Source organism: Procambarus clarkii, chromosome 36 (assembly GCF_040958095.1).
Source record: "Procambarus clarkii isolate CNS0578487 chromosome 36, FALCON_Pclarkii_2.0, whole genome shotgun sequence".
NCBI classification, from domain to species: domain Eukaryota; kingdom Metazoa; phylum Arthropoda; class Malacostraca; order Decapoda; family Cambaridae; genus Procambarus; species Procambarus clarkii.
In genome coordinates, this window is record NC_091185.1 from 24,212,081 (window position 1) to 24,228,303 (window position 16,223).

The window sequence follows — 16,223 nt, forward strand, 5'->3', positions numbered from 1 at the left end:
GAGTAATTGGTTGATTAATCATTAATTGAGTTGGGTACATATTTAATATTTTGATGGAGTTGGCTACCTTCTAGAACCAAAATACATAATCAGATTTCGTTCTTCTTCTATAGACCTCAGGTGAGTGCAGCATATTAGAAAGTTTAGCTTGAAACTTCATGTGTTGCCTAGATCTACTCAATGCCTTCACACCGAAAACTGTGCTAATAGACAAAATTCTCTCACTTATGGTAGGTAATTTTAACTCTGCTCTCATATTAACTATTCTCGTGGACTTTGGAGCCCCAAGGATGAGACGCATAGCTTCATTTTGCAAGGTTTCAAAAGATTTCAGCTCTGTCAGTATACAATGTGAGATGTAGAGCATTGTAGTCAATCTCAGAGCGTATAAATGATACATAAAACATTCTAGCAAGTCTCACGTTGATTCCATGATTGACACCAACAAGGACCCGCAAGGGCTCTAATCTCTCCCACAGTCTCCTCTTGAGAGAAGAAAGGTACCCAGGGTCGTTAATGGGGACACCAAGGTATCTGTAAGACTCGCAGTTCTCAAGTGCTCGCCCATCTATATGATAATTGGCTGGTGGAATACCACATGGAATGAGGGCACGAGTTTTCTGTACAGAGATAAGGAGGTCACATTCCTCAGCTCTAGTAGCAAAAGCGTCGAGCAGAACTTGCATTCTAGGCTCGGAGGCAGCCTGTAAACATATATCATCAGCATAACAAATGACAGTGTCTTCATTATTAGTTGGAAGATCTTTAATAAGTTTATGCATCAGAACGTTGAACAACAAGGGGCTGAGGACCCCTCCTTGTGGAGTTCCCAGTTCAAAGTATTTGCTCTCTGTGCTTTTAACACCATTAAACAAAACATACGCTGTTCGATTAGACAAATAGCCTTCTATCCATTTCAGTAATTTTCCTTGTATTCCCAGCTCGGCAAGCTGTTCCAGTATGATTTCTCTGTTTGCTATATCAAAAGCTGCTGCTAGGTCGATGAAGACTCCTTGAGGGGAAGCTTCAGTATGTGCGAAGTACTCAGCAAAACAGTGTTGTGTACTGAGCCCAGGCATAAATCCAAACAGTTGGGGTGACAGGTGCTCCTGTATATGATACATGAGTCTGTTAAGAACAGACAATTGGACCTACAATTGGACAACAGACTTAATTTTATGTAATGTACGAAACGCTCTGCGAATTAGTGACTTGATGTAATGTACATTGTTTTACCAATGAATTCTCCACTATATCATAAATCAAATTTATGTATTTTTAAACCAAATATAATTATTATTATCTGAATACAAGTGTATTTGCAACTGGGTGGAAGCAGACCAATATGGACTGCATGGGTTGCACTGCGGAAGATCCAAGGGCTGGCATGCAAGACACAACGAGGTCAATGACATCATCAAGAGAAGTCTTGTCTCAGCTCAGTGCCTAGCGAAGAGATAACCTCGCATCCCAGGGGACCAAAACCTGGAAGACCCCGCACTTTTCCCTGGCGGCATCACTATATACCCCTGGAAAAGGGGTAAACAATTGGTGGGACTACACATGTGTATCCACCCTGGCTGACACCTACATGCACTTCGGTGCTGATCAAGCACGTGGGGCGGCCAACCACAGAGAAATAGCAAAAGCAGTCAAATACAGGCGATTGGAAGGTCAATACACCTTTGTTCCCAGAGCGTCTGAGATGCATGGCCTCCTGGGGTAGGAGTGCCTTGAATTTCTCAAAGAATTGGATTCCAGGCTCATTGAAATCACCAGAGACCTAAAGACTGCCAGTTTTTTGTTTCAGCGCCTCAGTGTGGCGATCCAGAGGGGAAACGCCTGCTGCATCCTCGGTTCCTGTCAGGAAGAGTAGGAGCTCCAAGAGATGCATAGCATTTAAGCACTCATTGTATCAACCAATGTATATCTTGTAACCTTTAAATATCTAATAAAGCACAACAAAATACAAAAGGAAGCGGGTGGTAGAGAAAAATAAGTAATTATCAAAAGAAGACATTAAACCGGGAAGGCTATGTAGCACCAACAACTGTGCGGGATAATCAGAGGGCGCTAAATATCACCAAGGACGCCAATACGAGAACAGAAACGCATAAGGGGAACGATATCAAAAGTATCCGATTCACCAAGAATTTAAATGAGGGACAAGCGACCGCGAGGGACGGTCGGAAAGCAAGACACACGCTCGTCCTGGAAGTCAGGACATGCAACAAGGATATGCATGACCATAAGAGGGACAATACAATTTGAACAATAAGGAGCAGGGCGACGCTCCATTAAGTGACCATGAGTTAAGCATATATGGTCAATACGCAACCTCGCCAGAGCCGTTTCCCATCGCCTGTTACAGTGGTAGGAGGACGGCCATGAGGACACACTACCCTTAAGAGTACGGAGTTCGTTACCAGTAACAGAAGACCAATAATCCTGTAAACGGGTAAGGATGGAGGAATGAATAACTGGGTAAAAGTCGGAATAAGGAATATCTTTACAAGGAGATGGGATAAGAGCGGACAGCTTCCCTAGCGGCAGCGTCCGCACGCTCATTTAAAGAGACACCAATATGGCTGGGAACCCAGCAAAACTCATCTGACTCATGGTAGGAGAAAAGCACACAGAAACTGTATTGGAGGGGACCTGAACATTCCCTCTAATGCGTTATGTGTGCTTTCCTCCGAGACTTAGGGTTCCCTTCTACCAGCCAGAGGTGGAGGCACTTGGAAGAATATGGAAGCCAAGCCCTTTCGTATTTATAATTTAAACAAATAATTATTATTATCTTCATTAATATTATCACCTTAATTTCTATTTATCTTCTACCAATTCCACCAAATTATACCCCAGTCCCTACCAATTTTTAGACATCTGTTTATTGTCATATTTTAAGTTATACATTAAAAATATTTATACAGAATGCGTGGCTAGTGCAATTGATCATATTCAGGATTTTACATTTCTTGCTAATTCTTGTAAATCCTAAGCCAGGTTGACATCACTCATTTTCGCAGTGGACTGCTTCCGTATTACGCTGATGAAGCATTAACACAGATGGGGAGAAGATCTTTTCTTTTATGCCATACACTGCTTTTAGCTACTTCATACCAAGCCATGCGACGTATATTAGACAGAATTATCACGTCGATGATTAGAGAGCTTAACATTTCTCCCATACACTGCCTTCACTTGCTCTGTTCCAAACTGGCCATAAATGAAGATGTACTCAGCCGGGAAGCCCAGCGTCCGCAGGGAGTGGAGGCAGGAGATGCTCATGTTTGGACCCCCACACATCACAATCTGTTCAGGAGAAGCATATTAACTGATGTAGAGTGTGAGAGAATGGCATTCCAGCTAGTTTACAGATTTTGATAAAAGAGTGCACACCGCCATTTCACTTCAGTCGGAGTGCACAAGAGTGCGCCGAGCTGAGTGCACTCTAGCTTTCTTAAAATGGGAGCTAGACTTGTTTTGTTAGACATCTACGAGGCGCAGATACCCTTGGCTGTTCAGTAAAACCGAGGCCTTCGTAGCCTTTCTATTAAAAAGAATTACAGCCATTAGTATAGTTGTAATCTTAAGTTACTTGGAAACAGAACGAGGAGCGAGAGGGACTTTGGGGGAAAGCCTAATGGTTCCCTCTTGTGTAAACTTCGCCGGTAGGCTGTGACGTCACGGGAGTCACGTGACGTCTCAGGACTGACGTCACTCGACTATACTGGCTGACTGCATAGTTTTGCATTGTGCCAATACGGACTTTAACGTAACGTTAAATTGTTGTGCTTTGTATTAGTATTAAGTTGTGAATAAATGTTAATTGTTACCAAGTGAGAAGTGTCTTTGCATCAACAAATTCCAATAATTTAGTCCCCCGTTTTTTTACCCTGCCAATTACTGTAGCGGTGCTTTGCAATTCCTGGAGCTGCTGGATTCGAACCAGTTTCATAGCCACACACACCAATATTAAATTTGGTGTGAGATCCCATTGAGCTACCCTTATGATTGCCATCAGCATTTAAGGAGCTCCACGACCTTGTGGATGAAGAGTGCCAAGGATTTGGACTCTGGCGGCTGCGCTCACCATTTATTTAAGTTTTAAAGTATAATCTCACATCTTGCATTTAACGTGCTGGCTTCCGCAGTCCTTTCTGACTGACGACATTTGTACTAGTTTCAACCCCCAATAAATAATCTCACATAGAGAAAGAGATGGGGAGGTGGGGCTGGGAGGGAGAGTTCAATATAGAGAAACTGTGGCTCTGCTATAATGGCTAACTTGAGATTTCAGTAACTCAGTGACATGAAAGCTTATTTACCTTAATCCTTTTGCCTATTGCTGGGATCATGCTGCTTCTTTACTAGCAAATCTGCATGAAATACTTACGTTTACATCGTGTGTAAACTACTAAAAGACTAGCTAGAATATGAAATTTACCAACAAACATTAAAAGCTGCATACAAGTTAGATGACATCAGGGAACTTTTGACAGGCCAACTGCTTCCTGTCCTCGTCGAGAGTGAGAGAGAGAGAGTGGCCCTCGGGTAAACTCAGGTAAATGTAAATCGTAATGGTTCAAATAACAATAGAAATCACCTCAAACGATAATTATTCAAAAAAATCTAATCATGTCTAAACTGCAGTGACTCTAATAAAAGGTGTCTATGTTAATGAATGTCTAACCAGGAACAGACAGGTCCTTGTGTGCCGTCTGCATCAAGTGCGTAAGCTAAACCAAGACGTGATTAACCAATGCTTTGTCACAATTGGGAAAATAAAAGGGAGAAAATGTAACACAGGAAACATGAAATAACCGATGAGGGAAACCACACAAACTTGCTCACCTTCTGCGAGATGTCAGAAAAATCTGTACCCACTCACTGCTACCTTACCAATGCTAACTCCATGTAATCTAGCTCATGCCAATCCTCATCTGGTAGCAGCTGCATACTAATAGCTACGCCATTCTCTAAATCTCTGTCCTAGTAGCTATATAGAGCTGGTTTTCAAAGGTATACCTTATAGTGCAGTATACAATTATTTCTTGTTTTCTTTTATCTATTTAATAATTAATTAAATTGTTACCATTTAATAGTATATTCGTGTTTTAATTTTAGTAGGACGTTATCTGACTTACTGTAATCATCATTTTGAATGCAATCATTGACCCTGAATTACATGTATTAACAAGTACCAGTGACAGTCCTCACTTCAACGACCATTACTACAATTATTATACAGCAAAGCTTGGCAACAATTGCCAACGGCCATATAGCATAGCTCTACAATAAATGACTTGGAGTGAAGGGGCAGGAAAGAGAGGGAGAGGGGTGGGAGAAGGGGTAGACGAGAGAGGGGAAGATGAAGGAGAGAATGGTGAGAAAGGAGGAAGAGGAGGAAAGTGGGGAAAAACAGTGGGGATGAATTTGGGGGGGGGGGGGCAGACTATCCCAGGCAACACAGGCTACACATTCTATTGAAACTTATAGATAAATTACTTAGTTATATTTGTGTTATACTAAGTGAATATACTGTACATTATCTACGAATGCTCCACCATGTCATATATCAAACATGTATCTATTATTATTATTATTATTATTATTATTATTATTATTATTATTATTATGATTATTATTATTATTATTATTATTATTATTATTATTATTATGATTATTATTATTATTATTATTATTATTATTATTATTATTATTATTATTATTATTGGATAAAATCCTACATTTGTATATTTGCGAAATTTCTGTAAGGAATTTACACCAAGACTTGAGATCAGAATTGAGGAACATATGAAAGCGTAGGATAATGGCTGGTAACAGTACTATAGCAAACCATAATTGGGAAAAGGATCACAATATTGATTTTCAGACGTGTGGAATGGTCTATAAAAGTAATAGTATTAGAACTAGATAGGTAGTGGAAGGAGTTCTAGTGAATACTCTGAATACTTTCGTTGGCAACAAAAACTTTGCTTCGGAGGATAGCTTTACTAGGAAAATGTGATTGAGTGAATTAAAATTAGATCTCTATAAATAAATGAATGAAAGCAGTCCCATTAGCCGCGTTCCTCGGGGTATGGAGAGGGTTACGAGGGATAGCATCCAGATGAACACCTCTATTAATAACAACTCCAGTTCCCAGAGTAGCAGGAGTACAGAAAGGACACATGACCATAATTCCGTAGAACACATTACCGTAGGTACATCGGCAGTCGGAAATAGAGGTGACATGGTCAGGAGGTCAAGAAGGATAAGAGGACTGGACCCAGGATAGCATCCTGGGGCGGACATCTCCCGTCCTGCAGGATGCAGTCGCATCTCCACAGATCTCCAGTATCAGCTCTTGATACTGGTAATGGCTCAAAAGGGCCACCACTTACGGGCTATTCATGCCCGTGCCACCTTTTGGGTTGCTTAATTGTAATCAATCGATAGCATCCTGGCCTTGACGGGCTCACCATAGCTTGTGCTACTTGGACATCTCGTTCTGAGTAGCTAAATCTAAAACCACAACGGATAGCATCCCAACTACAGTTACAGCCCGCTCCTGTGCCAGGTAAGTTCACTACGGGGCTCACCATAGCCTGTGCTACTTGGAACTTTTTGTTCCCAGTAGCTGAATCTTAAACAACAACAACAAGATAGCAGCCACACACACACACACACCCGGGCTACACCAGGAAGCCCGTGTAACTTCACAAGACATCCATCGCCAATGCGACCCGTCGAGGGGGTTTTAACAACGACAATGCGCCACAAACGCCTAAAAGTCAGGACTCGCCCCATGGACGGTTACTCTTTCACCAAAAGCGACATCTTGACGATCCTATAAGAAGGCGCCGGCATTACACCCATCGACCTTGGTCAAGAAAGGAAGAGTACTGTGCTCTATTTCTTGTGTGGAGGAACTCGAAAAAAATATAAAAAATCGATCGCACACTTCGCAAAGTGCACCATCTCTGTCCTCTCTTCCCACGTCAGCACACCGTCGACCGAACAGTCTTTATCAGCGGGACCAGCCGCTGGATCGCAAACCGAGAACAAACGGAGACCATTAGCAATATCAATGAAGAAAACCCGAACCTGGGGGTATTCTATGGTATATTCTGCAGTAAAGATACCGACGACGACGACAAGCACCCCACCTTGATGATATCCTTCACCACCTTAGCCGCGGTTAACCAGACTGCCACATGGTCTCTACGGCTTCGGCATCAAGATTCCACCCTTCCGTGTGAAGAAGATACGATTTCACGAGCTCCAGCAGTGCTTTCGGTGTTACGATTACTACCATCCCACCAACAAGTGGGATGGTAGTAATCCCACCCTGTTCAGAAGTGCAGCCATTGCACCCAGGACCATCTGTGAGGAGATGGTTCACCAGCTCACTTACAATAGTGCTCTTATGCCTATTGGGAGCCAGTACACTTGTTAAGTGCACTTGTTAAGTGGGCGGACTTAAGTTTGGTAAGCAGCAACCGAAACATCTAGTGTTTGGGCTCATGTGAGAGCCCCAGTCATCAGCAGTCCATAAATGTTACCCTGGCCGGGATGGCATGTCTGTGGACAGTGCTAGAGCTGATAGCATCATCTCCTTGTATAGCTTGGGGCTAGACTCGACTTTGCGCGGGAACAGCTAGGCCGCCGGCGTGGGTGAGCTGTGGGCCTCCCGCGCTCGCTGGCCACTAGAGTCGTTGTCATGGAAACAGCCGCCATCTTAGTAAACATCTTGAGCCGCCATGTTGGTCGGCCATCTTGGAGCTGCCCTAGGGGCTATGCTACACCGTCGCTGATTGGATGAGAGGGGTAGGCCGCTGTATGCCTTCCTCTCATTGGTTATTTCGAGAAAGACGCGGGGATTGTCGGTGTGAGCATCATTCTGAACCCAGCTGCCACCTTGTCAAGACGCTCTCTGTACTCAGTTCGGCCAAATTGAAGTATAGGGCGTCGTGGTGGCTGGACTACTCAACTGCTGATGCTTCCTGCTTCACCTACGACAGCGGTCGTCACAGAATCCGGCTGAAGTCGTCGCTTGGAGGGGTTTAAGACATTGTGTACAGGGGGTAGAGGTACAGTGATCTGGGATCGTGGGGAATGTGCATACGAGCAGCAACAGACTCGTAGATCCCATACCAGTGTTGATTAGACTTGCTAGTGCTCTGTAGCAGTCGATGGGAACGGGGAAATTCGTGTCAGTGTTAAGGCAAATTTCCCATGTTTGTGTGAGACGCTATCGTTGTGCGCGTCACCTGGGTATGAACGCTTCACTTCACCGGTGAGTCGAGGGTGCGAACTCAGCCGTGTTGAGAGTGGGAGGGGTTCGAGTGTGCGCCAATTTTTTTGAATAAATACCACGTAAGGTATTACCGCCACCTACGCCACCCGGAGCGAGCCAGCCACCTATAGCGGGGTGCCTGATGTATGAGAATGGTGTGTAGCCGGCAGTGTGAATGAGTGAGTACCTATGTGTGTATTTCTGGTGATCAGTAAGTCTCTAAAAGCTTGAATTCGAGGTCAAGTGTTCCGTCACATTGCCACGCAGCACCTGTTCAGGTAGAGTGGAGTGTGGGCGAGGAGATTAATCACCTTTGTTTCATCTTGTCAGTCCAGAGGGACTTAAGTCTGGTGTACACAGACGTACAGTGTGTGTGTGTGTGTGGGTACACACGGGAACAGAGTATACATAGATTAGCCAAGGACTGAGAGGATGTCCATGTAATAATTATATTATTTCATTGTGGTAATCATTTTTGATCGTCCGTGGGACGGAGTGATATCATTTCCATGTGTGGTCTTGCAGGTGTGGAATTCCAACACTGAGCGCTCAGGTATGTGTAACGCTAGTGATTCCTGGCAATGATTATTGTGGAGTGTACCACAGTGTGATCTTAATTTCTTGTATTGTTCCCAGGGCCGTGACAAGTGTGATTTATATTTATATATATATATATGTATTAACGTAATTTTGGTGAGTTTTGGTAAGTGACGAGGCTGTCCGGAGAGACCGCCACCGCTTTGTCGAGTAACGTAACTCTCGAGAGTGTTTATCGACATGCGTGATCGACAAATCACTCACCCATGTGATTTAAGGAGTGTGAGATTCTCCTTAGTGTTCCCAATAACGTTTGATAGCTGTAGGCTACATGTGTCAGCAGTAATTATATATATATATATATATATATATATATATATATATATATATATATATATATATATATATATATATATGCGAACTATATATATATAGTGATATATATATATATATATATATATATAATCGTAGTGTCACGGTGCCCAGTGTTATTGTGTTATTTACTGTGAGGTGATTGAAATATATTGACCTATGTTCTAGGAGTTATTGAGAGCACTGGGGTCATTTGCAACAGTAAGTAAGTGTGTGCAGTATCCTAATATTTGGAAATTAGAGTACTTGCCGTGTGTGTTATTGCAAAGGGGTTGTTATTTGATGGTGATTGTTGCTAGTGTTGAGCATCACCGTAGGTGATTGCAGTCCAGTAAAGTCATTGTGGGGCAGTGTTCTAGAGGGTTCATGTCCTGTATGTTATTTTACTAGGTTCTGCAGTATTGTCATTGCAACCGGATTGTAACGTAAATCACTGTGATTTGTTAGTGTGATTTGTCATTGTCGTGGGGGAACTCGGCTGTAGACGAGTACTTGGGTACACATATATTCTCCTGGTTATCTGGTAGGACATCGAAGTCCAGTATTCAGTGAGGTGATTGCGAGGCAATTAATATAACGTAACCAAGGGAACGCCCATTGCTTTAAGAGAATTTGTTCTTTGACAATTTGAGTAACGTAATACGTTTGGGTTAATTTACATTCCTGTAAGCAGCTACGGTAGTCTCGAGGAGTCTAACCATCAGCCAGATAAGAATTAGAGTATTGTCTGTCGTAATTAACGGTCAGTGGGCCGGGTAATTGACGTGTTTCAGGAAGTCAAAGTAATTAACCTCGATCCTTGTTTGATCGACTCACACGAAGGCTACATTGTTCCATTAACGTAACGTCGTTATCTGCCCGGAAGTACCGGCACTTGATTGACTCGTGAGAGGAGTAACATCATTTTAGAATAACGTAAACGTGGTGCTAATTACTGTTATTAGCCACCTGAATTGGTCTGAGTATGGAAGGCTTAGACGGAATTCATACCTTAATGTAAATTGCTGAGCCAGTGTACAAGGTTGCTTATTTTAATTGATTAATTATTGATCTTGAGGATAGTAATTAATTACTCTAAAGGTAATCACGAGTGATTACCGTTCTCTTAGCACTTTGGACATTGTAAATCAGCGTTTACCATCGCTGAGTGATTAGTAACCGATTAACGTAAATTAACGTAACTAGTAAAGAGATTAATCAGCTGTCTGGTAGTACAGGGATTAATGGGATTTTCTCACTGAATGCTCGACGGGTAGAGTGTTGTGTAATTTCCGTGTTACTAGTGACAGTTGTAAGAGTTATTAATTTAACGTAAATGTTACCTTGTTATTAACGTAAATCAATTGTTATTGATTGTTGATCGTCCGTGGGACGGAGTGTTAACGTAAGGATTAATTTGAGGAAGGGTGCTGGAGTTGCCAGTGAACCCATTAGTTATTGTTGTCATTGAAAGACTACTGATTTGATTGCATTGCAACCGCCATTGCAGGTGTGGACTGCACTGAGGCGTAGAACAGTTAGGAGGTTACTGGAGACGTATTTCAGAACCTACTGTGTCATTTGTTGTAATTGTGATTATAGATCTGTTAGTTCTTGTTTCTTGTTGATTCCTCTGTGGTCACGCTTATGTTCGAGTTAGTTCATTATGCAGTCCGAGGGGCTGGTGTCTAGCTGTCATTGATAGTGTCACAGGAAGGATTTCGAGTAACGTCATTGACATTTCCTTTTGTTTTGTTGTAGTAGTTAGTACTTTATTGAATAAACTAAGTTGTTATGGTTAACACTGTCTTTTCGTTACACCCCCACACATTATTATTGTTATGCAAATGTTCTTCACACTCGACTACTAAAATTGAGACTAATTCTGAGCTTTGGATCAAATATACGGCACCACACAACAATAAATTATTGTTGTGAGAGCCCGTGACCTACTCGTTAGATTTGCTTTGGCGAATGACGAAGGTCGGCGGCCTAAGAGAGGGGATTTCAATTTTCATTGGGGTCTCGGCGTTTGCTCACGCCTAGTCAATTGTTCATACATGGTCCCAAAGTGAGGAATGAGCTGTTTACTACACTGGTGTGTTAGCTAAGCAAGTCCTTCCTCAGGCGACCTAATTGAATATCACGACAGAAATAAAGGTTAAAGAATAAAGAAAATTCTTAGAAATTTTCCGAGCTAAAATTCCTTATACCAATTATAATTTAATCCACAAACTCACATCAAAAACTCTCACACCATCATTACACCATCTGCAAGTCAAAAACCCATTGATGCCTGCTCTGTAGTGGCGACCACCCTGCAGTTTCCCACCGCTGCCCTCGCAGACAGGAAATCATTAGGATCCAGGCTGAATCCAATAAAGCCAAACCTACTTCCGCCGCCGCAGCCACCTGCACCAAATCCAGCAGCTCAGCTCCCACCAACCTACCAGAAGACTTCCCACCACTACCAAACATTGGCTCCTCCCAACAGGCCACCTGGCCTCCACATTGGGGACCTAAGGACCAACCAACACCCTCACAGTCCCTTGTGTCACGTGCAGGCATTATCCTTGGTCTTATTCGACTAGCGGAGAGGCTTGCCAGACCAGACAATCAATGATTCATCAAGGAACTCAACGCTCTGTAACTAGCCAATGGCCTGGACCCCAACATAGCCCTGGATGCAAGTCTTACTGCATCCACTACCACTCCGGAGACTACCACCAGGATGACCACGAGGCTGATCTCAACACAGACTCCAGAACCACCCAAGACCCGAGCGACACAAACGAGATGTAAGTCTCGTCCTAATCACACTGCCCGAAACGCTTTGCGTAATAGTGGCTTTAGGCATTGTATGTACTAGCTCTATCTATAATCCATCAACTTTTGTATCTTACCTTGTATGTATGTACCTTACCTGAACAAAAATTTATTATATTTATATTTATTTACACACTCAGACCTTGACAACGCACTCAGGAGAGTGCGAAAGACTTGGTGTAAATTCCTTACATAAATTTCTCAAACACAAAAGTGTGGGCTTTTATCCTATGTTATTATGTCTGTGAGAAGACATTATCGTTACTTATTATTATTATTATTACTTGACACATGTATGGAAAACAGTTAATAAGTTAATATGATTCGTAAAAACTCTTTAGAAGTGTCATACGGTTACCTTATGCCGTATACCATTAGGCTTGGTGATATGCTTATCAATCATGTGCGTGTCTATGACGCCTTCCTCCCCCTCCCAGTCCTCAGGGGTTTCACCCAATGTATACACCAGCTTCACTCTCTCATCTCTGGCTGTTGGTATCAAAGGGAAATTACACGTTTCTGCTCTACAGAAGGAAGTTAACATGTTAAATACCGTCAGAAATTATATATGAGGAGATACTATAGTAAGTATTGGAAAGTGGTTACGCTTTTGGTATCTGGAAACAAGAAATAAGGTTTCAACATTGCAGGAAGTTGACAGTCAAATGTAAATGTATAAACAATGTAAATGTATAAAAGCTTAATAAGTTTGAAAAAATAAAAATGCTATCAAACTCGGTTGGAATATTACTGTATAGTATATAGCCTATATATGTATTCTTATTAAAAAAGTTATAACTTGGATTGAAACATTATATTTCCCTTAAAAAAAAAACAGTTATATATTTAAAGCAATTTTAACTTCACTTTAACTGAAACTACAATTTATTAACAGTGTTACTTTTGCTGATAAAAAGTTATATGTACAAAACTTAATAAATTTTGTTATATTTATATAACATTGGCTATGTTATTAAAGGTTTAGGTGACTAACTGATATATTCTGCCGAAGCCTATACCAACTCGAAGATTTGTTATATCTTATGTATGAAAACTCTCATTTACCTGCATACTGATCCAGTTCTTCACGATAGAGAATCTCATTATAGTTTTCAGAGAAATATATAAGTTTAATGTTGGTTTTATCAGTGGCGTCCCTCATGATGTAGCGGATGAGTTGCATGGCCGGGGTGACGCCGCCTCCAGACGCCAACACTGTCAACTCATCCAACTCACTTGACTGGTATTCAAACCCCCCACATGGCCCTTGGAATTCCACTTGGTCTCCTAAAAAAGATCATATTATCTTCTAGCTCTTCTATCATTGAAAAGTAGTCATCAGGGTTAAATATGGTCGGGTTTAGCTTGATATGGCTTTAAAATTAATATTACACACACACGTTACATAATATTGTGCTGCATAGGCTTCTAAAAGCTTATTTGTTAGGCTTCAGCTTAGAAAATAAAATATGCAAAGCTCATACATCAACATAAAATATTTACGATATACATGGTAACTGTGGTCAAGGGAAATATTTTACGTTGACAAGAATTAGATAAAAACTGGATCAACAGGAATCATACCTGGCTTAAGGGCTTGGAAATGGCGGGATACCAGCCCCTGCGTCTCGAACCTCAGCACAAGCTCAATGTGCCCGAAGTCATTGGGACAAGACACAGGAGAGAAGTAGCGAAGATGTTCTTTTCCATTGATGTTGACCTTAACCTATGATAAAGACAGTCACACTAAGATGTATGGCAGTTAATAGTTGCTACAGATCGAACTTGATGATATGAGGTATTTATTTCTCCGTGTCATCTCAATGCATCAATAACGTAACATTTTCATGAAAAGAGAGGGTAAATATTGGGACATACTCTCCCACACTACATGGCCGAATGCCCAGTTATCAGACCATTCAGACCCGTTGGCATGAGGTACCTGGAGCTTTGCAATTACATTATTTCTTGTCCTGTTCTTGATAATATCCTCTTATTACACCCAAAATTTACCAGTGCAGGGGCCGGATTCAGGAAGGTACTTACGAAGGTTTTTCCTCTTAGCTAAGAGCGTTTTCCGTCTTAGCGCCTTCGTGGCGGCTACGTCCGTATTCAATTAACTACCCAAAGTGGAAAAACCTTCGTAAGTTCATTCCGGGATTTAAGTGTGGTTTCGACCACTCGTAGCTTTACGTAAACTGGATATAAGTCATTTTTTCTCTACTACATAACACTGGGATCGATTTATGATATTGGAACATGACCAAAATATTATAGCTGATGAATCTAGTGAAGAGTAATCCTTCGTGTTAGTTATATATGCATTCTCTGCTTGAAACTTGAAGTAAATATGTGTTTGATGATAGTAGAATTAGTTTTATAATAGCAAGATATTATACCAGTAGTTATTAAGTAAATAAACACTGGTGAACATGAAATATGAGAGAAGGTGATGAGCCCTGCCTGATGGGATCATTTACTATCACCAAATGCCCCTGTTCACCTAGTAGTAAGGGTGTACCTTAGCTATACATACCCATTTCTAATTTATTTAGTTTGGTTTTATTTTGAAATTAAATCTGGGTGAGACATCAAATAAAAATATGCTGCACAAATGATGTTAGGTAAGGAAAAGGGTAAAAATGTCAAAAACTTTATTCATTGAATACTTAAAGCTATAATTATGACTATATAGACTACTAAAAAAGAGAGAGGGAAGTAGGGGTCCAAGACCTCTTCCTGTTATACTATTTGGGTGTGGAACAAGTAATTATCAAAAGAAGGCACCATGCCGGGAAGGCTATGTAGCAGTAAGGCAGTGAGGTGAGGCAGCTACTTATTTGAGAAATGCTTATTTTATTTACCTTATAAGCTGAGGCAACTTATTTTATTTGAGGAATACTCAGCTGATTCCTCTACATTTAGCATGGAACAAATTTGAGTCCAAGACCTCTTCCTGTTACTCAATTTGGCTGTGTGTAACCAAACTAGAAGTGCTCTACAAATCAAGGGACCCAGAATGTGGAATGACCTCCTGAATCATGTCAAAGGCTGTACCTCTCTCAACCAGTTTAAGAGTTAAACCAAGTACTGCCTAATTAACTCCATGTAACCTAACTTACCTCCTAAATGTCAACCCATGTCTTGCTATTTTTTAAACAACGCTGTTCACCAACATGTGCAATTGCTGATTTATGCTATGTTAACCCCCTTTTTGTATTTTTTATTCCTTCTTTCAACACAATTTATACCTAATCTCGATTGCTATTAAGTTTTAGTCTGTGTTTTTTTCCCCCCACACCTTGCCCGAAATGCTATGAGTATTAGTGGCTTTAGGTATTGTATGTACTAGCTCTGCCTATAAATCCAACATTATGTTTGTAAATCAACTGTATGTACTTTTGCTGAATAAAATGTATTTATTATTTATTTTTTAATCAGTAAGTATTAAAAGAAGGCACCAAGCTGGGAAGGCTATGTAGCACCATTGTGTGTAACAATAAACCAAATTTTTTTTAACAAATAATGCACCTGTATGGGAAAACAAATCCTGTCAGCTGTAAAAATATTGATGCAGTTATTTAAATGAAAAATATAATGAAAGAAATATTACTGGTTTATTTTTATCCTATCTTTTTGTACTGTACAGTATATCCAAGGAAGTGAAAAATTAAGACATAATGCACAATTTAATGAATGATTAGCATGGATTAGCAGTTCAAAAGAAATATGACTTGTATTACATATCAACATGAGATCTTAATGATCCATGGTCAACATGATTTAATAAGGATAATACAGTACTGTATTTGTAATAATACAAACTATAATTTAAAATCTTTATTACTGATTTTTTTTTATTAAGAAGATTAGGTATACACAGCAATGTGCTGCTACCCTATTCTATATGGAATATTACACAGTGTAGATAAAAAACTAGCTATAAGTTTATCTAATACTCCCATCTCACAGGATGGTTAGACATACTGTACATGGAATCAATTTAGAAAATACCAGCCTCAATACAAAAAACAAATCAACTCTGACTAAACAACTCTAAGCAATTTTCACAAGAGGTAAGCACTGAATCATGGAAACATTATATTATAATGTTTACCAGTTACCAGTTTCTACAAAACTCCTCTCAAACAATGTATTTTTAAACATGTTTAGGTATACACAGCAATGTGCTGCTTCCCTATTC

At 40.7% G+C, this 16,223-nt stretch overlaps 1 protein-coding gene across 1 annotated transcript; it reads right to left on the minus strand.

Annotated features, from left to right (window-relative positions):
- Positions 1–395: 395 nt before the first annotated feature.
- Positions 396–14,586, minus strand: LOC123756288 (uncharacterized). The gene is made up of 4 exons (XM_045739362.2): positions 13,604–14,586; positions 13,085–13,306; positions 12,378–12,508; positions 396–3,315 (listed from the first exon to the last, which is right to left on the minus strand). The coding sequence occupies exons 2-4, from the start codon at positions 13,200–13,202 to the stop codon at positions 3,142–3,144; spliced, it is 423 nt and encodes a 140-aa protein (XP_045595318.2). The 5' UTR covers positions 13,203–13,306; positions 13,604–14,586; the 3' UTR covers positions 396–3,141.
- Between the last annotated feature and the right edge of the window lie 1,637 nt (positions 14,587–16,223).

What these genes read in the sequence shown, in the direction of transcription:
- LOC123756288 (XM_045739362.2), bottom strand. Translation starts at nt 13,202, where the DNA reads ATGCAACTCATCCGCTACATCATGAGGGACGCCACTGATAAAACCAAC. An exon ending in AGAACTGGATCAGTATGCAG is followed by an intron (nt 12,509 to 13,084) that starts GTAAATGAGAGT and finishes TGATACCAACAG; the next exon opens with CCAGAGATGAGAGAGTGAAG. An exon ending in CTAATGGTATACGGCATAAG is followed by an intron (nt 3,316 to 12,377) that starts GTAACCGTATGA and finishes TCTCCTGAACAG; the next exon opens with ATTGTGATGTGTGGGGGTCC.